We start from the raw sequence: 26,653 nt of genomic DNA, 5'->3' as shown, positions 1-26,653 counted from the left end.
ATCAAAACAAACACACGCCAGGCTATGTGATGTAATGCACAAGCTGCTGCACGAGTGAAGACACTCCCTCCCCTTTCATCCAGCCATTCATAAAGCTTGCGTGTGTACACACCCCCTTCCACACAGCGCGCCTTAGTGAAGATCTTTTTTTTTTTACTGACAGATGTAAAAAAAAAAAAATTGTTAAAGCCGTTATAGATCCCCCAAGAGTCAGTCATAAAACGAGGGCTATGTAAACATTACTATTTTTTTCAGTCCCCCCCCCCCCACATAAAGACGCGCCTATGTTTAGGTGGGTTCTAGTAGTGGGTGTGAGGGAACCAACCAGGTACACTCAAGGAACTCACTTCCTGCTAGTGGAGTTCAAGAGTTGAGTTAGCCGAAATACATTTCCTAGACATATCATTCAAATGACAAGAACTGGGAAACTTTTTTCTTGTTCAAATATTTCACGTGGACATTCGCTGTCCTCATGGTCTACGCAGAGACTCAAAGATTACAATGATTACATAGCGATACTAGTTGACAGCATTGGTCTCCTATGTCCACATCCAATACACTGATAGCTTCTGATGACTTGGAAGCTCTGCTGGGTTAGCACCTCACTTCACACTTAAAGTGTACAACATTAACGGATCAAGTCGAATCTCTTCACATTTGACCTCATTCACCAATCGTAAACAAACAACATTTAGTCACGTGATCTTATTGATAAAACAATGACAAAAAAAACTGTCACGTGACAACCATCATGAATTAAACACGAGATCGTAAATTATATAGAAGAGATAGAGCACCACGTAGCTAAATGTTTGTTTGCTGACGATTGGTGAATGAGGTCCATACCAAATCGTTGTGCTGCTCTGAAAACAAGTTCTTACTACAACTTTGGGTTTACACCAGCCGCGGGGATGTCGGAAGCCGTAACCGTGACCCCTACATTTTTATGTGTGTGTGTTGTTTTTTCCCAGCCAAAATCAAGTTGTACAATTGTAATGCAGCTCAAGTAACAAATTAAACACATTTCAAAAACCAATTCCAACTTTCTGTTCAAATAATGGAGAACAATAAACAGTTCTATTTTGTAGTGGAAGAATAAAGAAGATACGGTATTAACCAGAAAGAAGAGCGAACCCACGACATTACCGTTATTAGCGCTATATCAACTTAGCTAAGAAAAGATACGTTATTTGATCCAATCAAATGGAAATTCAGTTTGACTACAGTTGTACTACTACCACATGCAAAGTGTTTAGCTTGAACTAAATGAGTCGATGAGTTTGTGACTTGTGTGTATGTAGAAAGTGTCAGCTAATTAAACGCGTTCAAGAGACATGAAGAAAGAACGTGGAGTCAGTAGTTTCATTGTCCGGTAGCGCTAGACATCGCATCATTACCACTGAGGATATTCAATGCAATACTGAAGGTGTGAAGCGAGTCGGGTGTTGGCTGGTGGTGGCTAAGCTACAAGTTAGTGTTTGGGTTTAGTGTGTCTCTCACCAGTCAATCAGTTTGTTTCAAAATCAATACATTCACATTTGAATCCTTGGAGCTAAGTCATTGATTAGCAACTGTTGTTTGTAAGAGCAATGTAGTTTTAGCATTACTATGTCAGCATTATATAGGAGAATCTCTCTACACATACGATCTCAGTATCATCTCAGTAAGTAAGGTTCATGATAGTAAAAAGCTGTTAGTAGGTTTCCTTTTCAGACAGCGACATCTGTAGGGCAGATGATGTAAAGATGATCTGTTTCTATGACTAACGTGAGTGTCCCGTGGCCAGCACAACAACCAACCGCCTTTACTTCATTATCGCTCTGAAGATTCAGAAATAACAAAAATCCCAGTCTATAACCAGGAATCGAACCCGGCACCCCTCGGTTCGGAAGCCAAGTGTCACCGCTTCTTTTTTTTTCTCCATATTGCGGTCTAGGGCCCTGCTCCATCGACAAGCCCCATAGGTCTAATTAATAACTGATTCGACTTGCTCGTTTGTCTAGTTGTAATGAGAACTTTCAGTCTAATTCTTTGCACCGTGACAAAATGTAGATGGAATCTAGCCCTAAAGGCAGTGCTACCTAGATCTAGTTTGTCTTTGCACCGTGACTGAATGTAGATGGAATCTAGCCCCAAAGGCAGTGCTACCTAGATCTAGTTTGTCTTTGCACCGTGACTGAATGTAGATGGAATCTAGCCCCAAAGGCAGTGCTACCTAGATCTAGTTTGTCTTTGCACCGTGACTAACTGTAGATGGAATCTAGCCTCAAAGGCAGTGCTACATAGATCTAGTTTGTCAGAGGCATCTCCTTGCAGCGACTTTCTCTCACCAGAAACACACTACTGGACTATGAACCAGGAAAAGAAAAAAAAAACATTGGGGGCGGGGGGGGGGGGGGGGGGGGGAGAAGAAAAATGACTGGATTATACTTTGGGTAACCCCCAGTTCAGTGACGTCAATGAAGACGTCACTAGGGATACACAATAGGTCTCCTCCACTTCACCAGGGCTGACAACCGGGTTGACAATCGACTTCGAGAAAGGGAGGCAAATATCACATTTCAGCGGTTCACAGATTTGAAGGTCTTTTTTTTCTTTTCATAAATCTGAAATGTACAAACAAAGAAATCGTGTCCCCCCCCCCCCACACACACACACCTACCGTTTTTTTTTATTTACAAAAGTATTTTCTTTTAAACGGTAAAACTACTTAGGTGAGTGCAGAAGAACTCAGTGTACAACTAGGTACACATTGTACAACACACAAGAGTTTCTCAATGTCTTATCCTGTACACATCGGACAAGAGACAAAATAGAATTTCATTGATGTCAAGATCTACTTCAACTTCAGCAGTTTCGTATCATCACATCCCAAAATAGCACCAACCTTTAAACACCTGCCCAGTAATGAGACCAACAGATTACAGTATTGGAATTTAAAGACAGTGATGCACAAACTACGCCCCGCGGGCAACATCCAGCCTGTGACGGTTCCTTTGGGCTCCAAGATGTTTGTAAAATGGCTGCCATGTTTCACACGTTCCTTCAGAGCTGACCTACTTCCTAGCCCAAACCTCCCGCAGGACGACGGGGGATGGCAGCGGGCAGGGTGTGAACCCGGGACCATCGAGACGACCGAACCACAGGATACCGCACGACCATGCAGTCATCGATTATTGATTGATTGAGGTTATGTGACGCGTTACACACGAAGGTCTTCAGGCCGACAAAGATTGGACACCATTGCTTCAAGAGGTCCAAGACAAAGAAAGAAAGCAAAAAAAAAAAAAATGGACTAAATATGCGTAGCGCTCCAAAGGTCGTCCGGACTAACAAGGAGGTGATGGTGACTCTTTATTTATTGTGATGTATCTGTTTAGCAGACGTGACCCTAATAATGCATATTAAAATTGGATGTGGTACGAGTGACTGCCTAGTAAACGAAACGATTCGCAGAATTAAATATTTTTAAAGAAGAAAAACAGTAAAAATACTTTTTTTCTAAAAAAAATACAATACCTCCTTTATGCAGTTTATTGAGCGATTGTTTCTCTTAAAAACTAATGAATGCTAGATTTTAACACTTTTTTTTAACCCCCCCCCCTTTCAGAAAAAGAATCCTGGTTAAGCGAATGTAAGCTATACATCTGGTACACCTTTTAATATTTCAACGAAAAGCATTTAGATCGAGACTTAGAAGACTGCGCCAAATTGTCCTGAACATTCATTTAACGCTTGAATCAATAAAGCCTTACATTCGGAAATTCCCGAACGGGATAGTCCGTTTAAGAACGCGATAGTCATTTTAAAACCGACGTAGGGTCTAGACCTAGTCTCTAGCCAAATATTTACATTTATTTATATTTACTTCGAAAAATTATAACGGTCAAACTAAAGTATTCCCCATGTGGCCAACGTGCTAGTAATTCTTTTTTTCAGCGATATACATCAACTGTCAAATTTCTAGGAAAATCGTTAGAGCCATTTTTGAGATCAGCGTCCGCCCATCAATAATGAAGGAGTGACTTGAATAGAGATATTGTTAAAAGTATATTTTGAAAAAGAAACAGAGATTGCTAAAATTTAGTGGTATGAAGGTGACCTACATTGTTGAAAACAAGTTATTAAGTCTTATGATATGTAAAAAGTTATTCCGGAAATGGCTTCCTGTTTGAAGGCAGTGAAAAACAAAGCTTACTATATGGCTGTATTTCTTAGACACCTTAGGTAACTAGGACTTAAAAATGTTTGCAATGTAAAAAAAACCTTGAGATTTAAAAAAAAATAACTTTTTAAATCAAGTTGTCTTAATATCTTCACATTCACCTATCCTTTAGTCTATTGGACCGTTGGGGCACCACACATGATCTGTTGACCGCCTTTCTCCATTCTTCTCTGTATTTAGCCTTTGATAGAACCTCTTTCAATGGCAGGCCCGTCCATTCTTTTATGTTGTCTTCAAGTCCGAAAATTAACGAGGAATGCAGTATTTCAGGTGGTTAAGCAGCCCCAGCTGCGACCTACATATTTCGCCACACATAGCGCAGGCATAACCATTGTCCGCCGATAGTCGATTAAGATTTTCTATTCGCCGTCTAGTTCCTCGGCAACGGGTTTTCTTTTTTCTTTACATGTGTTATCCCGCCGCGGGAAACAAACTATATGCTGATGACAAAAGCAGTAACATTTTTCCCCCCAATTCCTTCAGGGAACAGTACCAGGAAAAAGAAGAGGCAGACAGAAAAAGCGATGGGAGGACAACATTAAAGAATGGACGGGCCTGCCATTGAGAGAGGTTCTAAACAAGGCAAAAAAAAAAAAAAAGAGGGAGAAATGGAGAAAGACGGTCGACAAATCTTGCCTGGTGCCCCAACGGTCCAACAGACTAAGGGATAGGTAAAGGTACTACAATGGCCGGCTAAATTCAAACAAGTCTTATCTAGTAAGCTAAGGAGATCTCTTTATTTGATGAAAGAAATGCAGTCTCTCTCTCTCTGTTGTACGTTCTTAACGAGTTTGAATTAGTTGAGAAAGAAAGCCACTGATATGTTCCCCTGCAGTCTATACAGGAAGCGTGTCTATTGACAAACCGCCCAGTAAGTTGAAGGTGTGAGTTACATTGTCCGACGTAATAGACATTCGATCCCGGATGTAGTCAACAGAAGTCGTCAGTGCATCTTCTTAACCGGATTGACTATGGCGATAACGTCACAGGCATTGCATTTCTTTGTGTATCCACTGTCAACAGTTGGGGGGAAATAACAGCACTAACAGTACAAGTATATAACACAACATTTGGACAATAAGTGGCGGAGGTTTCATCGGTGTGATTGCTAAACACAAGCACAGACTCTCTGATTGAAAAAAAAAAGTCTGAGGATTGGAACAAATACCACAAAATTCTAAATAATGTATCCAGGCTAGAAAGTTACTAGAGCCCAGGACAGAAGGTCTTGGAGGTGCAGTGACCCGTTGGGTCCCGGGTTGAATCCTGGGATTTTAAATTTCGGGATCGATATGGTTCTAATGGGTACGCAACATTAGCTTGGGAAAAGTAAAAGCGGTTGATTGCTATGCTAGCCAGATGGTCTGAAAGGGGAACTTGTACAGAACGGACCACTGAGGCCGAACTTTGAACTCACGGAGAACCGAGTGATGCAGAATCTCTCCTAAGCAAGTCAAGGAGACCAAGATCTTTTAACGTGCATGGAAACAAACAACCACAGGGGTATACAAAAACAAAGTGAATCAGTCACTCTATTGTTTTAAATATACAAAAAACTATATATCATTGGGAGGAGGGATCTTTTCACGGTTTAGTTGGTCCTAGTCAACGTCAACATTCTGTCACGTGTTATACACGTCAAGGTCTCAAGAGAAGTGTAAACAGGAGGTTCACTTACACATCGAAGATTCAAAATTCTACAGAGAATAGTAAAAATGTAAAGGGTGTTAATTAAAAAATAAACAGTTTGTATGTTATTTCCTCTACGAGAACGTTCGGTTTGAAAACCTATGAATAGATGAGCTAGTTTCAGGGTCCACAAATACCAGTGTCACCCGCATGCCAAATGGAAGAATCCCTAAGGACATCCTATCTTTTGAGCTTGTGGAGGGAGTCACACCCAAGACTAACCTATAGAGATGTCTGCAAGCGAGACATGAGAACCACGGGGATCAACGAAAGTAAGTGGGAGGAGATAGCCTAAGACTGGACAACATAGAGACAGACTGTGCGTGCTGGTACGAAACTCGCCGAGAGCAAAAGAAACGAAGCTGCCTTAGTCAAGAGAAAGAAAAAGAAAGCTGCCCTATCACCTAGCCCTAAATCACACACATGCACCACGAACTGTGGAAAATCTGCCGCTCCAGAATGGGTCTTAAGTTGAAACCAAAACCAGTGCCTCATCTGGGCGCAACCCTTGTCTTCACAGTCAAAAGGAGCCATATAAATCAGTCTGTTTATTAAGGCAATAAGCTTTAAGCTTCATGTTAAGTTTACTTTATGGAAATGAACGTATGTGTATTCAATCTGTTCATGACTAGGAGAACTGAAAGTATTTTAGTTCAAAAAGTGTTAACACTATTATGTCTTCCCATGAATCGAAATTTCCCGTCATATTTTGGACTTATGGTCATCAGATTGAACTTCAGAAATACCAAAACGTATTAGCCACACAATGTCATTGTAACAAATGCAACATTTTCGGGAAACCCATTAAAACATTAAAAGGATTTTTAGTTGCACAAAGTTTCTAGCTATTGAGAGTTGTAAGGTGGACAGGAAAGAAATAGTTTTTGCGGCCTTTAAACCTGACTACTGATTCAAACAGCGCTAACCTTTAAATAAACATAGTCTATGAGTTCTGGTGCTTTGAAAAGTATGACAAAAGTACAAATATCTTTATGATCGTATCTTGAACAAACTCTGTTCACTAATCTATTGACTATCTGGCACGCTGCCATACAATGACGTCCTTATGTTCCAATAACTAAGTTTGAGTAGGCGAAACACTCACTGATTTATGGCCTGCAGACAGATAGACATACACAAGGGTAGACAATGGCTCGATCACACCAGCCATTCAAAGTTTGTACATTCAAGAAAGACTTTACATATGAAACAGCTCCCCCCCCCCTTTTTTTCTCTCATTTCCAAATCAAAAGAGCCATGAAACTACATTCAATAGATTCTTGACTTCATGTGTGCACTATTTGTAGTCTTGTAGTGAAAAGTAAAAGATAAACCCAAACAACGGGATTACATTTCAAACAGTAAGCCCTCCCCCCACACTCCTCCTATTCCCAGCACCTCGGCCACAAAAACTTAGCACACAATTGTTTATCTTGGCTAGATAACAGGGGATGTGAACAATGTCTTTGATCCTTCGATCAGGATATACACATTTACAGAGCACATTATACCAATATAGTAGTGGTATTAGGGGTTTTATCTACACTTAGAACAAAATAGGCGAAACAATTTGATAACAAGCTCCAACAACCAAACTATTAGAACATAACATACGTCCACACTAAAACTATTAGAACATAACATACGTCCACACTAAAACTATTAGAACATAACATACTTCCACACTAAAACTATTAGAACATAACATACTTCCACACTAAAACTATTAGAACATAACATACTTCCACACTAAAACTATTAGAACATAACATACTTCCACACTAAAACTATTAGAACATAACATACTTCCACACTAAAACTATTAGAACATAACATACTTCCACACTAAAACTATTAGAACATAACATACTTCCACACTAAAACTATTAGAACATAACATACTTCCACACTAAAACTATTAGAACATAACATACTTCCACACTAAAACTATTAGAACATAACATACTTCCACACTAAAACTATTAGAACATAACATACGTCCACACTAAAACTATTAGAACATAACATACGTCCACACTAAAACTATTAGAACATAACATACTTCCACACTAAAACTATTAGAACATAACATACTTCCACACTAAAACTATTAGAACATAACATACTTCCACACTAAAACTATTAGAACATAACATACTTCCACACTAAAACTATTAGAACATAACATACTTCCACACTAAAACTATTAGAACATAACATACTTCCACACTAAAACTATTAGAACATAACATACTTCCACACTAAAACTATTAGAACATAACATACTTCCACACTAAAACTATTAGAACATAACATACTTCCACACTAAAACTATTAGAACATAACATACTTCCACACTAAAACTATTAGAACATAACATACTTCCACACTAAAACTATAAGAACATAACATACTTCCACACTAAAACTATTAGAACATAACATACTTCCACACTAAAACTATTAGAACATAACATACTTCCACACTAAAACTATTAGAACATAACATACTTCCACACTAAAACTATTAGAACATAACATACTTCCACACTAAAACTATTAGAACATAACATACTTCCACACTAAAACTATTAGAACATAACATACTTCCACACTAAAACTATTAGAACATAACATACTTCCACACTAAAACTATTAGAACATAACATACTTCCACACTAAAACTATTAGAACATAACATACTTCCACACTAAAACTATTAGAACATAACATACTTCCACACTAAAACTATTAGAACATAACATACTTCCACACTAAAACTATTAGAACATAACATACTTCTACACTAAAACTATTAGAACATAACATACTTCCACACTAAAACCATTAGAACATAACATACTTCCACACTAAAACTATTAGAACATAACATACTTCCACACTAAAACCATTAGAACATAACATACTTCCACACTAAAACTATTAGAATAAAAAAAACACACTAAAACTGTTACAATATAAAATATTCTTACCCTACAACTATTAAAATAGAAAATACTCTCACACTAAAACTAATTATATAAAAATACTCCCACCCTAAAACTATTAGAACATAACATACCATCTTAAAACTATGAGAATATAAAAATACTCTGACACTAAAACTATTAGAATATAAGATACTCTTGACACTAAAACTTTTAGAATATAAAATCCTCTTACCCTCAAACTGTTTTAGAATATAAAATCCTCTTACCCTCAATTTAAGCTAAGATAAAACATTTTTCCTTAATATTTGAACTTATTTAATAGCAAAAATTAATCTTTTGAAATAGGTGGAGGATAGATCTCTTGTTTGCTAAACTAAATGACTTGGGGGGTCTATCAGCAGTTTGGACTCAATTCTAAATGGAAACAGTGGGAAATGTCCCAAGTTCAATACTCGTGGTTGCCTGACATTTTGGGCAAGTGAATAAACCAAATAAATGGGTGATTGTGTGGACAACACATTGCTGGCTGGCTAAGACCATTGACCACAGAGTTAAACTTCACCTGTCTGATGGACAAGCTGCTCTGACTTACCTGGTTGATGTGGAATATCATCAGCTCATTGGCCAATCGGTGGCGGTGCTGGATGTCCACGAGCTTTTTGTACATGAGAGACTGCACACCCAAACACACAACACACAAGCAAGGTCACACAGGTTACAGGGGTGAGTGCGTGCATCAAAGTGCAATGGAGCGTGCAGCCAATAACCAGAGGCCACAAGTCATCAGCCAGGCATTGGAGGATATTGGGTTGCAAAACAAAAAGAAAGAAAGAAAAAAAAAACAACACAAAAATAAAACAAGAAAATGAAAGAGAGACAGAAAAAGCCAGCCGGAGGTGGAGGAACTATGCCAAGAACAGTGGCAGTTATTTAAATTGACTAGTCGTTGTAGAGTAGCACCAAGAGTCCTTCCCTTCCTCTCAAATCTTGACCTATTGTCTTAAGTGAAAAGAGCAGTGACCATTAATCCTGGTCTTAAAAAACAAGCCCCATCCCCCCCCCCTCCACTTGTTCATTTTTTTAAAAATGCAATTTTTATTCAATGAACATTTAGGTATAGCAATCGGCTCATTTATTGAAAATCAAAATTGGTATCTTGCAGCATATCAGTTCATATTGAAACTCAAACGTTGACATTTCCCCCACCAAGGGCTGGCACTAATACTAGACAGCAATGTATCATTCATAACAGTGAAAATACATCAAGGACAAAAATCAAAAAGAGAGAGCAAAAAAAATTAATATTTTAAATTAAAGTGTTTTGAAATAGATATTTAAAACTATGTTCTCTAGACATTTATGTATTTAAAAAAAAAATCATTTGCTTTGAGATAAAAAAAAAATTCAGACACTTGTAAGATAATATCTGTACTTTATAAAATTAGTTTCCATGGAGATTTGCTTTTACATTTGTGCTTAAAATATTGACTTGGACAAAATGTCTCATCCAATGTTCATGTTCAGGGTCAAAGAACATATGTTAACCGTTGTACAAGTCAACACATTGCTCGTAATAGGTAACAAAGACATCCAAACTTTAACCCGTACTATAATTTAGATGTATTATTGCACATAAGTATCTAGAGAATACATAGAAGCAGTAGAGTCTAAAAACATGTAGAACAGACAATTATACAATTCTAAGTACTGTAGAACGTCAATTATCTGGATTAATTGGGAAAAGAGTGTGTCCAGATAACCAAAAGTAGAATATTATAAAATATCCTTTTCACCAGCAATATAAAGAAAATTCCTATGGGCATACTGCACCGTAGGTAAACATAAAATTCAAGTAAAATTTACAGGGGAACAAATCTTTCAATTTAGTAGCCTACCATTACTTAGAGAAATACTTCCGCTGCAAGACCACTTAGTTACCGTACGATAAAAGCAAAACCTAAAAAAGGTTGTCCAGATAAATGACATTCCAATAAATAACGTTTGACTGTATTTGTTCTAATAAATAATAAGTCTGACTTTTATAACATCACAATGAAAAGTTATGATACTTATTTTTTTAAACTTTTTTTGAAAGACAGTAAAGAATTTAGTTGTTTTTTGTTGGTTTTTTTTTTTTTTTTCATTTTTTTTTAAGAATTCAATTGTGTGGATAGATAGATAAGTGTGTATGTGTTTGTGTAGTGTGTAAATGCAGGTTTGTGTAGATGTGTGAGCAAGAGAGTATGTCTTTGAGTTCCTGTGTGCATGCGCAGAAGGTGTAAACTTTAAAAAAAAAAAAAAAAAGTTGTTATTGTTCCTGAAAGCATCATGTCAAGAGAACAAACAAGATTACATTGTGCAGCAGACTATTAGAATAAATAGCAATGTTAACACACACACATCCAACATGGATAGAACATTCAAATACTGCTGTTCTAACAGTAAGACTTGAAATGGAAGATATACAAAGAATACCTAAAAACTAAAGTCAATGAAGTGAAACAGCAAAACAGAGGGGAGATAATTATAACATAGTAAGGTGGTAAATTTGGTTATCTTTCTTGATTGCAGTTCATTGACATGAGAAATTTATCTTATAATGGAATTTTTTTTTTTTTTTACATTTTACTTTTTAAATAATGAAATAAAATAAGCCTAGAACAGATCATTGCAGTGTTGCCTTTGTTTGGCCATTTCACAAGAGAACATGTAGATAAATAAAAAGATGACATGCAATAAAAATAAAGCAAAAGAAATACATTCAAGACACAATAGTGTCAACAGATGGCTGGCTACATGTTCCTGTGGCTCTATGTGTCAACCTATAGTCAACCACATCATGTGGCTACTGGAGAAATGTGATCATAATATTATTGTTATGAGGCCTTAAATTTTCTATTTGCAAAACCAGAGGGGGGGGGGGAATCAAGTCATTCTTGGTTGGTCATTGTAAGGAGGGCCCCAGTTACCTTCATGTGGAACATCATCAGCTCATTGGCTAAACTGTTCCTGTACTGGATGTCAATCACCTTTTTGTACATAAGAGACTGCAATGGGAGACAACAGTACATGTTAGTCTTTCATAAAGAAGCAAGAAAAAAAAACAAAACCATACCTTACTGTAGGATCAAATGTTCTCAAGAGAAAAAGTTAATGTCATAGATTAAGTGTTTCAAACATTCAGATAGATCAAGATGAAGAGTTAGACAGGAACAAAGTGAATCTACGTTGAGGTTAAGAACACATTGCAGGCTGAGCAGAAGAACAGGATCAAGCTTGGATGATGGAACTAGAGCACAATGATGCTGCTGCATCAATCTGGTTGGTTGCACTGACTTCGACTTCAGTTGCTATTTTAAACATTGTATCATGACCCACAAGGGTAATCATGAATTATTAGCCAATGCATTCAAACGAAATGTAAAGAGTTTGTCCAGTAACTCCTTTTCAAAAGATCAATACAAGATAGTTAGAGGCCATTTGATTTTCTGATGGTTAAGCCAACAATGAATCTTTCTTTATAAACACAACCAAAGTGTGAATGTCACAAAGCTGATAAGAACACAGTCAGCTGAAGTCTCTGAACCCACACTCTTTTTCTGTGTGTAGACTATAAACATATTGCGAAAGTCCAACTTTTCAATAAAAACTTTATTAGATACAATGGGATGGGAGAGAACTCACTAGAATGATGGCATACATCACCAAGCTAAGACAACTCAAGCAAGATGGGCAAAAAGATCAATAATTAGTTTCAACTCAAATGAACAAATTTTTTTTTAATTCTTATCTCCAATTTCATCTTGATTTTTTTTCTTTTCTAGAAAATCCATTTCAAAGACTCAATAAAAATATTTAATGAATTTTTTTATGGCTTCCAAGATGTCAAACAATTTTAGAAGCAATATCCAGAAGCAAAAAAAAACCCAGAAGAACTTGCAATCAATTGTCTACATTTTTCATACCATTGCTGAAATAATAAATAGTGGTTTGTCATGAAAAAAGTCAGCAAACATTTAAAATGTAGGGGCACAATATAATTTAATATGACAAGAGGTTCTATCTGAAAAGAAAAAGTCATTAATAATTAGAGAAAGAAAAAGTACTTCAAGTGTTCCACTTTGAGAACCTGAAAGGAATTTTTTTAAAAAACATTTATTTCATTAATGACAGTCTAGTAGAAGCAAGCTCTTTGACTTACATGGCTGATACTAATGCAACAGTAAACAGCAAAGGCAGAGGCAATGTCTTCATCAAATGTGGTGAAATACTGGAACGTCTTCTTGTTGCACAGCTGAGCCACACCCAGCACCATCCCTGTGGGGGGGGGAGAGAACCAAACACATTGAAATAGCTACAGCCTCTGATGACCAACAAACATTTTCAAATGAGATAGAAATAAATGAGTGACAATCATTAGGTTTTGGTGACAATCAAAGTACTTAGGTGACAATTCCAATGCTTTTGTGGCAATCAACTGTTTTGTGACAATCTTTGTTTTAGTCTCAATCATTTTGTTTTTGTCACAATCCAAAAGTTTTTTGTTGCAATCCTAAAGTTTTTGTGACAATTCTACTGTTCTTGTGAGAATCATAATGTTTAGTCCCAATCCTTATGTTTTTGTGAGAATCCTAAACAATCTGTAATACATCCTTCCATACTTGAAATGGAAGAGAACAAAATCTGAATTTAGCGTCAACTTACTTACGTTAAAATGAGCTAACTTTGTCCAGTGAGGCTAAAGAAATGGGAGCTACAACAACAGGCCCCACTGATATAAAAAGGTTTGAATTGAAGTGGAGACATCAAACCTTCAATCTCACAATGAAAACAAAATGTTGCTTCCTGAACAAGGAACACACATTGTCAAAATGAACAAGTTTAATCTTTTATGAGCAAGGGTTAGTTTGTGTAAGCTTTGTATCATATTTCTAAAGAGTTCATTCTGAACATTCTAATGCAGGGGTGGGCAACCTTTTTGTATCGAGGGCCGCATTAAAACAATTTTGGGAAAGAGGGGGGGGGGGCATATATGTATACATATATATATACATGTATATATACTTAAAACTTAGAAATATACGCTAGCTTATCTTATTTTATCTTATATAATACAGACATTACTTCAAAAAAGAAGATGATTATGTCTACGCGTCATGCATTTAGTCATGCCTATTAACCAATGGCTTAAATTCTGCCAAGTCACTGGTTTTCCTGGCTAGCTCAGGCAACCCATTCAATGCTCTAAAAGCACTAGCGAAGATTGAGCATTTGTACAAATTTGTCCTAGCATATGGAACGAGGAATGTGCCTTTATCTTTGCATCTTTCTGAGAATTTTACTAAATTTTGTTTTTGTATTTGAAGATTATGGTTCAGTGTTTTAAGTATGATTGCTACTTTACTTTTGAGTCTTCTAGCCTTAAGGCTTTCTAAATTTAGTGATTTTACTAAAGGTGTTACTCTTGTCAAATGTGAATATTCGTTTGTTATGAATCTCACTGCTCTATTTTGTGTCTGTTCCAGTTTCTTAATGTTTTCTTGAGTTGATGGGTCCCAAACAGAGAATGCATATTCCATTATTGGCCTAACCAAGGTTCAATAACATTTTAATTTTGTTTTTTATTTGATTTATAGAAATTTCTTCTAATAAACCCTAATGCTTTGTTTGATTTTTTTTATAGTTTCATCAATATGGGGACTGTATAATGTCTTTTAATTCATATTTATACTGTATTATACATTCACTTTTCATTTTTTTCACACTCCCAATTTAGGAATTACAACATGTGTTATCAATTTCTGAAACCAATTTTATTTTAAAAAAAAAAAAAAAAGTGTCTTTTTACATCACAACATTTCCCCACAAGTGTACAGTTGTACATAATGTAAAGTATTTAACTGTTTACACTCGTGCATAATATCCGGGACTGTGAAACTAGCTTACTAGTTGTTATCTTTGTGATTGCTGTCAAATTACAGCGGAAGTATTGACTGGGACTTCTCTTTCAGGTCATAATTTGCATGGAGCTGAATCAGCTTCAGCGCTAAATGGTGAGCTGATGGTATTGAAAACTGGTTCTTGACATCTTAAAATTTGGTTTTATAAATGCAGCACTTAAGGAATCTAAGTCTTGTACTATCAACCATTTCACTAGAAATAGTTTCACCTTTCAGCAAAGGAAAAATGACAAAACCTGTTTTCACTTGCTTGCCTGGAGAAATTGAAAAGCTTTGTTTGAAAAGATTTAACATGCACTTACATTTCATATGCAAAAAGCCCAATGCAATAGCTGCTATGAAAAACATGAAATCGTTCTTCCACTCTTCATTAGAAATATTGGTAACAAAGTTACAGTCAATGTCCTTCAAGGAACATAAAAATTTCTTTCTTGTGATTTTATATTCTTCTCATTACCTTGCCAATGCTAAGCCAGGAGATACATTGGGATATTTTGTTTCTAAATCTGCAAGTACTTTTCGAAACTGCCAGTGGTTAAGACCCTTAGCTCTGATAACTTTGATCACTATGATTAGTATGTTAATAATATGTTGATATTTTATGCAGCTTTATGCAAACTTTCCTGTTTAGAGTTTATGGTTGGGGTATTTTTTTTAAAAAAATAACTGTTTTTCTCAGTGAAAGATCGAGCTTTATCAGTTGTTACACTTGCCATCTTGTTTCAAACATACCCAACTCTCAGCACAGTTCTTCATAGCATTGAATAAATACTGGCCTGAGATTGTGTCTTTAACACTGGCCTGAGATTGTGTCTTTAATTGAGTGTATTGAAGTATAGCCAATAAGAATAATCTTTGTTTACTTGAAACTTTTTATAATGAGACAGTTTCAATAATTTATAGAGATATTTAGAATTATTTTAAATATTTTTGCATTTTTATAAGTATATACTGGGGGACAGGGTTACTGTAGCGATCGGAGCTCATGACGACCTGCTTACTATTGTGAAAAAACGAAAGCTTAAAACCTTTGGCCACATTACAAGATCTACAGGGCTCACAAAGACCTTTCTTCAGGGAACAGTGCCAGGGAAAAGAAGAAGAGGCAGACAGAAAAAGCAATGGGAGGACAACATTAAAGAATGGACAGGCCTGCCATTGAGAGAGGTTCTGAACAAGGCAAAAAAAAAAGGGAGGAATGGAGAAAGACGGTCGACAAATCTTGCCTGGTGCCCCAACGGTCCAACAGACTAAGGGATAGGTAAAGGTAAAGGTAAAAGGTATACTGGGGGAAAACCGGATTTATGTAGGTGTCCGTACATGCAAAGAAACTTTCCATTTACTGACTGCAAGACATTGACACTAATTCTGTACCTAGCTTGTAGATTTTGTGCATTAACTTTTAAACCACACAAAATATTTCTACACTGAACACCCTACCAACAATAAATCCAACATCATTATTATTAGCATGAAATTAGATGCCACATAGAACAAATTATAGTGTTTTTCTGTCTGTGAAGTGACTTTAGTCAAACTAGATCAATTATTGTGGATCCAGATAGAAAGAAAACTTACCTTCCTCATCCTTGATTGGGAAGCACAAAATATTTCTGTGGAAATTAATGTAAAATATATCAACCTTTGCCAACTTCAAAGAAATATGATCCTTGGAAATGTACAACCATAATGGTAGAGTCAAACAACTTACATAAAATGTTATACATTTTAAAATCTTATTAAATTTTTCTAAAAAAAAAGGGGGGGGGGGGGATTGTTTAGTGTTTTTATTTTAACTTGTGATTGGCACTATTTATTTTAGTAATCAAGTAGTAGCTATCTCTCAATACATGCAAACTTCAGCAGGTTCCAAGTAACACATTGAAGAAAAGCATTGTTAATAAGAATTCATTTTGAGTTTACCTTCAAATGAAATGAAATCAAAAAGAAGTCCAGCTCTGAACAAAAATTTGACAACACTATGCTTCAAGTACAAATGTAGCTTGCCTGCTAGTAAACAATGCTCTGTGAAGAACTTCTCATCAACTACTATACTAATCAATCATCCCAATGCTTCGTTATCTTTTACTTTCTAGATGGTTACTTTCTTCTCTACCTTAGTGATCTACTCATTTGTTTAAAAAATATCTCTTCAAGGACTTCCTTGACCAGCACTCTACGTAACATATTTATTGACTTTTCGGATGTTCCTTCGAGTTGAAGATGATAACATCCAAGCCCAAACCTCCCCACAGGACAGCAAATAATGGACAGCAGGTTTGAGCCCGGGACCATCGCACAACAGTCTAGAGCACATACCACAGTACTAGGCAATGTAACACAGTGTTCTAATGAAATGGCAAGTCTAAAACATTGAGCTGATCATGAGGCTCACTGCCTCAACTAAATCATTGAGAATGCTTATAAGTGAAGACACAATAATTTACATTACACACTGAGTCTATTAAAGATCTTTCACTCAACCCTTAAGTTAAACGTGTCAGACTGACCTGGTCCTGAAGCCTGTGGAGTCATCTATGCCTCTATAGAACAGAGGGTGAGAATATGCGTCTCGAATGTTCAACAAAGTTCCTGAATTTGTTTAATAAAGAGGTGTAAATCAAAAGATAATCTAAAGGTAAGAACTTTAAAAATAAATTTGAACAAACAATGTAATTTCCTCTTAATCTTGCTCAAAATACAATGAACATGTCTGAGTCTCTGTAATGAACATGTCTGGGTCTCTGCAATGAACATGTCTGGGTCTCTGCAATGAACATGTCTGAGTCTCTGCAATGAACATGTCTGGGTCTCTGCAATGAACATGTCTGGGTCTCTGCAATGAACATGTCTGGGTCTCTGCAATGAACATGTCTGGGTCTCTGCAATGAACATGTCTGAGTCTCTGCAATGAACATGTTTGCCACTGCAATTTCTTCTGATAGCTTGTTCAAAGAACAATTGAGCAAATATTTTTTTAGAAAATAATTCCAAATCAAAGTACACCACTATGTTTATCAGTGACCAGTGATATAACAAGATTGACAAACTTAAATCATTTTTATTACAATTTAAAAAATAAAAACAATACAGTATGGAAACATAATAATAATTCAAAGTTCTTAAATACCTGTTGTTGCCACGTGGCCTGCTATGCCCTGTGTTTTTGGCAGTCGTATTTCTCCTTGTACCTGGCAATGGCAAGAGAACAGTATGAAAGACATAAAGATATCTTGAGACATTCAGCAATGCATGAATTAGATCTAGTGAGAGCCATGCTTGAATTAGATCTAGTGAGAACCGTGCTTCATTTTATAAATGCAAACAACTACCCTCATTATAAATCCTTGTTATCCCATTTTGTTTTATTCAGAAATATTATCAATCTTAAGATGCTTTACTTTTTTTAATTAAAGAAAAAAATAATAAAATAATTTTGAAATGTTATCTATCAAATACATGGTCCACTGAAGAAAGCGCATTGTCAATGTGCAAGGAATCTAACATGTTTTAGATCACACACACAAAAGTTCTATAGTTCAATAGGTCATGGGGAAGTTGAGATGCTACTTTACTATTGTCCACTAAAATGTTAGTAAAAACAAAAACTGAATGAAAGTTCTGCTCTAGGACTACAAGTCAGGAAACATTTGTTGGAAAGGTTTCAACTAACAACTAGTGGGGATGAGTAATCTTTTTTTTTTTTTTTTTTTCTCAATTTGCTTCATTTTTTTAAATAAATACTGGTCTATACTACATCAATTACGATGAATGGTCTGTTTGTTTTGACAGCCTTAAATCCTGACTCAAATGGAATCTTCATTTAAAAAAAAAAGATATTAAAGACTTTCCCAAAGTCTCAGTCAGCTTTCAATGTGAGCTTTCAATTGATAGTAAAACAAACAATGATTTATAGAAGACAAGTTTTATTTGACTTAGAACTAAGTAGGTTATGAACAGTTGTGTATACAATCACATAAGGGTTTATTTTGTTAATACAGCACTTCTGCCATTTATGTCAACTGTTGTTTTGTAAATAATGGGGGACTTCCCAAAAATGAAACACAATAAATTATATTACAATAATTCCTTTATACCTAGTAGTTTTTTTTTATACAGTTCTTTATTTCCTAATTGTTACTTGGTAAGTAAATAATCAACTAACTGTATTAGAAATAGAAGAAAAAAAACTACAAGAGATAAATGAAAAGATAGAAAAATACAAATAAAATAATAATGTGTGGATTGTCCTTGTGCGAATCAGTCACATACTTTCAGAGAAATATAAAGACCATGCTCAAGATTTAAAGACGGAACCATTCAAGACATGAGATCAAAGTGAAAAGAAGGACTAAAGACAGATAAGCCAATACAGTTTGGGTGGGAATGGGTAGGTGAAACTTGAACATAACTGGACATTTAGCTTTCAGTCTAGAGCCTTATCTCATTGGAACCCAATGTACTGTGGTACTAAACAAGATACAAAAAGCCCCAGTCAGGACATGGTCCTTGTGGTTAAGCCAAAACTTTGAATGCCAAAATCGTACATGCATAACAATGCTACAAGTGAACTATTCACACAAGAAAAACAAAGTAAAGCACAGTCAAAGATGTGAGTGAATCATTCTAACTGGTGACTACTAAGTGGAGTGCTGATGAGACACAGCATTCACTACACTGCTTTAGACATTTTCTACTCTAGAAGGAAAAAAAAACTGAACTACTGATCAATGCAATAATAAAAATTAAAAAAAAAAATGTCTGACATTACAGTCATCAGACATGGCAGAGGTGAAATAGATTGTGTGTGCAGCAAATATCCTGTGGTGCTTAAATCTTGCTGGCTTTACAAACAAGTGCTGTTACCCACACACACACACAACTTTGAGAAAAGTGCTACCACACATAGACACAACAAATTAAAGTGTTTGCTCCAGGGTGTGGACCACAAGAGACAGAATCAAGTTTGTCAACATCATATGTTCATCCTACAGAAGGAGGCATAATATCTTCTAAAGATGCCAGTGAGGGCAGGCTTTCAATATACTTTAGTAGAGCATTGTTTTTCAACAATTCAGATGATTCTAGACTTAGAAGACCAGAAAGACAGAAGTGACCTAATTCTAAACACAAGAAAATAGTGTAGGCTGAATTTTGAGCTGTCTGCAACTAGAAATGTTTTGGTCATAATAAAACGCAACGCTGTTAAAAGCCTTTTTTTTTTTTTTAAGTAAAAGAACTCCCCACATAACACAGTAATTTTCTTTGACCGAAAGTGAGACCAATACATTGATCCAAAATGCATTTGTATGGATTGTTTAGGTCCCCCCAAGCTGTAGACGCGTGTCCTGGTCATGGCTAGTTTTTAGTTCTGTTCATCTGGTTTTGAATCTCTGAACATGTTATTTTAATAAACTATTTTCTAACGTAGCTTTAAGGCGGAATCATAGCAGATTGATTTAGTCAGAAAAAAAACAACAACCTAGGACTAACTAGTTGGAAAATTAAAACCTGGGACCTAAGACTCAACTTCCCTCAAACATTAAATTAGAAACATAGTGCTCAGTGCAATGTATAGCTGTCCACCAGGAGACTCATGTGACCTAAACAAAGAAAGATATGAGACTGCAAAAATATAAAGCATTGATAAATGAGAGCAGTCAGATCAACACAGTAGCTGAATAAGAGAACAATGTATTGCGTACTAGGCTTTTGCTTGGTGATATGGAAGCCAACAAAAAAACAAGATCTTTCTTTAACTATCTCATTAAGCTGAAGAGTGCTTTTTATGTGTGTGTGTATTTCAAATATCCAATCCAACATTTGTCTAGTGTAAACAATAAATAAAAATTATAGTCTTTAAAAAAGAAGAGAAATAAAGGAGTTAATGTGAAATGTTTTTTTTTTGTTGTTTTTTTTTCTTTAAGAACTACATAAGTCTCATATTTATAGATATGTAATTAAACCTTCCTGAGATGACAGTTTAACATTTTTTTATTGTAATTTATTTTGCAATGATTAGTTTTTAAAAAATGAATTCACGATTACTATTAAACTTTAGAAAAATATGAGGTGTTTAAAATTGAAAGAAAAATTACTTTAAAAAATATTTGTTGTTAATAGAAAAAGAAAAGTTTCTTCTTTTATTATAAAGAAGAAAGGTTTAAAACAAAAAAAAAGGGGGGGGGGAAGGTTATATCTATAGGGAAAAACAAAATATATTATTTTTTTATATTATCAAAACTGAATTAAAATGGAAAATAAAAACTGAAATTGAAGTGAACAAATCTAATGAATAAACTGAAAAAAGCTACTATTGCTGGTTTGACATAGTTGTTGAATCTATGACTTTAATTCTAAGATTAAGGAACTGGGGACATTGTATATCTATCAAACAATTGATACCAGAGACTATGTATGTCTAGAGCCAGTGTTACACATTAATGTTGGGAGTGTGTCTATGTGTGTATGTATGTGTGCAGTACTGGAAGCTAGGCAAACAAGTTACCTACCCCATCCCCATACTGCCACTGAAAACAAAAAGAAAAAGAAAAAAAAACACAAGACCAAATGGGACATTGTCCTGCAAATGTTTTTCTCTGTGGATCAAGTCAAGGCATAAGTTCACACATAGACTAAGTTTGAATAGAAAACCAAGACACTACTACATCCTGCTACAAATGCAAACACCAAGCAGGCTTCCAGTGATAGAATTACTTACATTCTGTGGCCAGGAGTTTGGGTTTTAATCAACAGTGAAGGTAAAATAGTCAATGAAATGGTTTTAAAATTGAGTAGCTTTAAATATGAATGAAAAGAATTAATATATGCAATTTAGTTTGAACTTCAGATAGTATTTAACAAAACATATTCTACTTTGAAACCTGAGCTAGCAGGCTACATATATCTGTATAAACTATGACAAGAAACATGTATAAAAGTCAAGACTAGTCAAGACTCGAATTGCAAAACAACTTTAAAAAAAAAATTAAATAATTCCCTTCTGTATATTTGATTAGAATGTTATAATTTTTTTAAAAATCATTATCATGAGTAAATCTTGAGTTTATATTTTTTTATGGACTTAGGAAACAATTAGGTAGATTGCTACCATCAAGTGTATCACATAGCTCAGTAACCTAGATAAATGAATTGGATTTTGGTTTGAGGATAACTTTGAAATCACTAACCTTTTTATAATTAAAAAAAATCACTAAATTATACTACAGCTAATACATCTCTCACCCCCCCCCCCCCCCAATATCATGAACGCATATTGTGAACTATGGATGGTTGCCTGGTTGTGTGGTATGAGCTCAGGCTGTTGTCGCGATGGTCCCAGTTTGAACCCTGTCTGCTGAAATCCCCTGCCATCCTTTGGGAGGTTTGGGGTAGGATATAATAATCTTCAATAAAATGAGGGAACATCCTATATGAGACAAGTAAAACATACAACTTATTAAAGGTTATCCTACCTGATATTGACATTCTTTCCCATCCCCATAAAATATAAGGAATAGTACAAAATGCAAAATTTTCTCTTTTTTTTTTTTGGTTGGAGGTACTATGAATTGAATCAATTATTTTCATGTGCACTAAAAATTAAATCAATTATTTTTCCTATCAGTTTTATTTTGTTTTTGAACAATATTACAACCCAAACACACATTACAATGAGTCAGTGATTTAACAATAATTACACAATGAACCCAAATCTAATGGACAAAAAGACTATTGTCCTTTACATAAAAAAAAAACAGTTTAAACATAAACACACACTGAGTCAAGAGGCTAAGTACGCATGAACATGGCTTGGCTCGAGGTTCCTCACCCGACTCGAGCAGAGTTGCGTTTACTGAGCGCCTAAAAGGAAGCACGGAAAACCTTCTCCTAGATACTCCCTCCCCCAATCGGTCCAAAAAAGAGATTGGACCATAAAGTTCTGAGCGTGAAAGTTGTGCTATATAACAGCTATTTTAAAAAAAACATAAATGTGTACCCCTCTTTTTAAAGACATAAAAATGAACATATCATGTGACTAAAACATTTCGCACCAAAATGTCAAGGCCAAAATGTCCTGCATGGAAGTGAATCGACTATACAACCTAACCTGTGCATTGATGAGTCATTTTTGTGCTAAGTGGATAGCCACAAGACAGAAAAACCTTATGCTGCATTTACATTCCTGCACTGCTTCTATGCATGTTTCTTGCCATTGTTTACTTATCAACGTTTATAAGTTATTGACAATTTTCTTTAACAACAGAGCAGCATAAAAAAGTGTTACATTTCTTAGTAGAACATAACTGTATAACATAATTGATAAATATTTACAAGATTTTAAGACTTCGTTTTTTTTTTTTGGTCATTGGCACCTGCCGTGATAAATTGTAATATGTAGAAATAAATGTATGATACAAGTCATGATAAGCATGCAGTACAAAGATCAAATATAGATGCTTCATTCTAATATCACTAGCATGTAAAACTACACAGTGAGTCGATGGGAAATGTTGAATACATGGGAATATCTCCACCACTCTGAATGCAGATGCCACACAGGGTGCTATATTGAATTATTATAAGGATGTAACGCAGAGAAGGCTACATGTCAGTAGATGCCACTCGGAGCAAACTACATTGGACTATCTAGTAGTTAGCTTTGATCAAAGACCTACTTCCGATCTATTTAACTCTGTGGACTGACCTCTTAGCTTCCTCAGCGACTTAATGACAAGCTTCAACATGGTAGGAGGGGGAAGAGAGGTGGGGGGAAAAAAAACAGAAACATATCAACACTTTCTATTTTGACACTAACAAATAAAGTCTTAAGTCAATTTGACATGAAATTGACTAACAAAAATTTAATCAAACAAGCCAAAGAAATGTTTTCCCCATCTATTTGACATACAATGTAGAACAGTGAAGGATTATTTCACTACTGGCCCCCATCTTCAAAGATTAAACCAATAAAGATTTTTTAAGAACATTTTTTGAAATCCAACAAAGGGGCCCACATCTAGAAGGAGACCATCATATTTTATCAGTAGTTGTCCCCTTGTTTAGATAAGCCATCCATGAGACCTACAATACTAACCGAATGGTATGTACCACAGACCAACATCAATCACATTAACAATCAAGTTAACAATCACATCCACTACAAACATGTGTACATCAAAAGACACATAGCAGCTTGTCTAGCTCACACCACAGTTACAGACCACATGCATATTGAGCTGCACCCCACAATTGTTTAGAATGCCTGGACTAAATCCCAAATATAGGATCAACAATGAACAATCTAACCATGCAGTCAATACACTGACACAAAGAGTTAAGTGTACTAAACGTTTGCATCATAGTTTTGTGTGTGTGTGTGTTTGGATGAAACTAGTTCATATTTTTATTTAGTGATCTGAATCAGGACAGCTTGGAAACTGAACTGTGTATAAATATTCTCTTTAAAATGTTCACTAACTACCAATGTAAATGTAAGATAGCCAATGAGTATCGTGACTAATTAATTTTTCTTTCAACTTAAAAGTTCTAAACATATTCTTTTTCTTAGCTACCACAATTAAAATTAAAATAATAGAATTTCTTTTCTTAAACTTTTAAACAGAAGACTAAAATAATGTAAAAATAATAATAATAATAATGATAATAATTGTACTTTTACTCTAGAGCCTTGCTAACTAATTTGTGATATTTTGTATGTGAATTGACTCTTAGATTTGTAGAAAGACCAAATATGCATGATTTTAATAAAACTGCAGCGTATATCTCTAAAAATCAAAGCAATATTGTATTCTTAAAGAGTAATCTAAATAACTCATGTGGTACATCTTTTGTGGGGTTGTTGGTGTGGTATATTCACATAATTCCTATATCAAAGCCATTAAAGAATTACTTTCTGTTAAACGACTTAAAAACTGAAATGAATGTGAGTCTACAAGTGATTGTTAAGGAGTGGACTGACATTAGTGAGGACATTACTGTTTCTCACTTAATTATATCTGCTTTTAATGTAACTTTCATGTCTAAGTAACTCAGTGCTCTCTTGATTGACTGACAAACTGTTCCTATTCCTAGCTCAATTTACTGAAACCAACAATCCAAAGTAAATGAATTTAGTGTTTAAATTAATGATTTTAATATCTCAAGCTTAAAACAAAATGAAATCCATTAAAGGTAACAATAAACTTATAATAAAAGTAAATGTCAAAACTAACCAATCCAAGAGTCCAATCCCACAACAATGATTCTTGGACACAGACAAAAAAAAAACTAAACATATCTAAACAATACATGTGTATGCTCTGGAGGTTATAAATAGCAAGACCAAAGAAGCTTGTTAAAGGTACCCACCTCTTTGTCATCTGCTGTAATGCCATCAAACACCATTGCAACCAGTTCATCAGTATCCTTGTCTAACAGAAACACTGAACATCTGACAAGAGGAGCATATACACACAAAAAAACATATTTACTAAACAGGTAGAAACCCAGTGTTAATCAATACGTATTACAATGGCTGCATCTAGAAACAATACATTTCAATAATCTTAAAAATAATTGTAAAATATATGTTATGTATATCTCAATTACAATGTACAACATCTGACAATATGAATTAATGAAACTAAGTATAACATTACATTTGCTTTTTTTCGGTAGACATTAACCCAGTTCTTAAATGCATTGAGAGGATTCTGACCTGTGCTTGTGTCTCTACACTAAGTAACTCTACAATAAATAACTCTGTACTAAATAACTATACTAAGTAACTCTTCAGTCAATTTCACAAACTAATTTTTTTTTGTTTCATATACATCATTTGAAATTCAATCCTAACTTTTGATAAACTTGTAAAAAATCACATATAAAAAAATAAGTGAATACCAAAAAGTGTTAAGAAATCATTTTGAGAAAATGAAGACATGCCAAATTAACAAAAAAAAAAAAAATCCAAACAGATAAATTTAGATGGTAAGAAAAAATAAATAAACTCTGCACCTGAAATAAAATGTGGGTAGCATTTATGATCGTAGGTAACATTTATGATCGTAATTTAAAAGTAATGTGTGCAACAGCAGGCCACATAATATGCTATGGTGCTATGCAGTGTACTGCAGTTTACCCACATCTGTTCTAATGAGAATTTGTTTGCATTTGTGTTTGTGTGTATGTGCATGAACAAATGTATTCATCAACTAACATTAGCAGTAACAGATTCATTTCTATGTTAACCAAAATGACAATAAGTACAAACAAAATTAGTTGCTAAAGAGTTCTAGTCATAAATAAGTAATCCCCTACTAGGCTGTTGGTCACACCCAATCAATTAGTGAATTCCATAATATGGTACCACATCTTGGTCATAATGTCCTTGTCATACACACTATTTACCTTTAACCAGATACATTTTAAAAAACAAAAGATCTTTCCCATGGACTACTGAAAACTTGTTAACTAGGTTCATGGTCCATGGGTAGAATGTTAACTACTCATCTGGCTCAACTACTCACCTCTCAGCATCAGTTAAGTTCCTGGCTTCTTGCATAATTTCTCTTAATAATTTAGTCAAGTCATCTGAAAATGAAAATGTCACATGTCACAAAGATATAACAAAACAACAAAATGTACAGATATTTCCTAAAAAAATGAAAATGTGATAATTGCTCATAATTCTAATCACATTTCATCTTTCTAAGGAGTAAGGAGTCCAAAAGAACTTCACAAACCCAATACTGGCCTTTTAAAAAAATTAAGCTAATGGAAGATGTATATGTTTGCAGTGATCTCATAAAAAAAAGAACAGTGTTC

General features: G+C 35.0%; 1 protein-coding gene across 6 annotated transcripts in view; it reads right to left on the bottom strand.

The window, feature by feature from the left end:
• Positions 1 to 26,653, bottom strand: part of LOC106057313 (uncharacterized) — a 217,775-nt gene that overhangs the window by 27,683 nt on the left and 163,439 nt on the right. For 4 of the 6 annotated variants that reach the window (XM_056038436.1, XM_056038435.1, XM_056038437.1 and 1 more), the window contains 8 exons: positions 26,356 to 26,419; positions 25,196 to 25,277; positions 21,337 to 21,354; positions 17,955 to 18,015; positions 17,335 to 17,416; positions 16,403 to 16,437; positions 13,066 to 13,181; positions 9,457 to 9,537 (listed from right to left, as the gene is read on the bottom strand). In XM_056038436.1, coding sequence (XP_055894411.1) covers positions 9,457 to 9,537; positions 13,066 to 13,181; positions 16,403 to 16,437; positions 17,335 to 17,416; positions 17,955 to 18,015; positions 21,337 to 21,354; positions 25,196 to 25,277; positions 26,356 to 26,419 — 539 coding nt within the window. Of the gene's footprint in view, positions 1 to 9,456; positions 9,538 to 11,833; positions 11,912 to 13,065; positions 13,182 to 16,402; positions 16,438 to 17,334; positions 17,417 to 17,954; positions 18,016 to 21,336; positions 21,355 to 25,195; positions 25,278 to 26,355; positions 26,420 to 26,653 lie in introns of all 6 variants that reach the window. The other 2 variants (XM_056038433.1, XM_056038434.1) reach the window with 2 other exon arrangements.

This window comes from Biomphalaria glabrata, chromosome 8, assembly GCF_947242115.1.
Source record: "Biomphalaria glabrata chromosome 8, xgBioGlab47.1, whole genome shotgun sequence".
NCBI classification, from domain to species: domain Eukaryota; kingdom Metazoa; phylum Mollusca; class Gastropoda; family Planorbidae; genus Biomphalaria; species Biomphalaria glabrata.
This window is presented reverse-complemented; position numbering and strand designations above follow the sequence as displayed.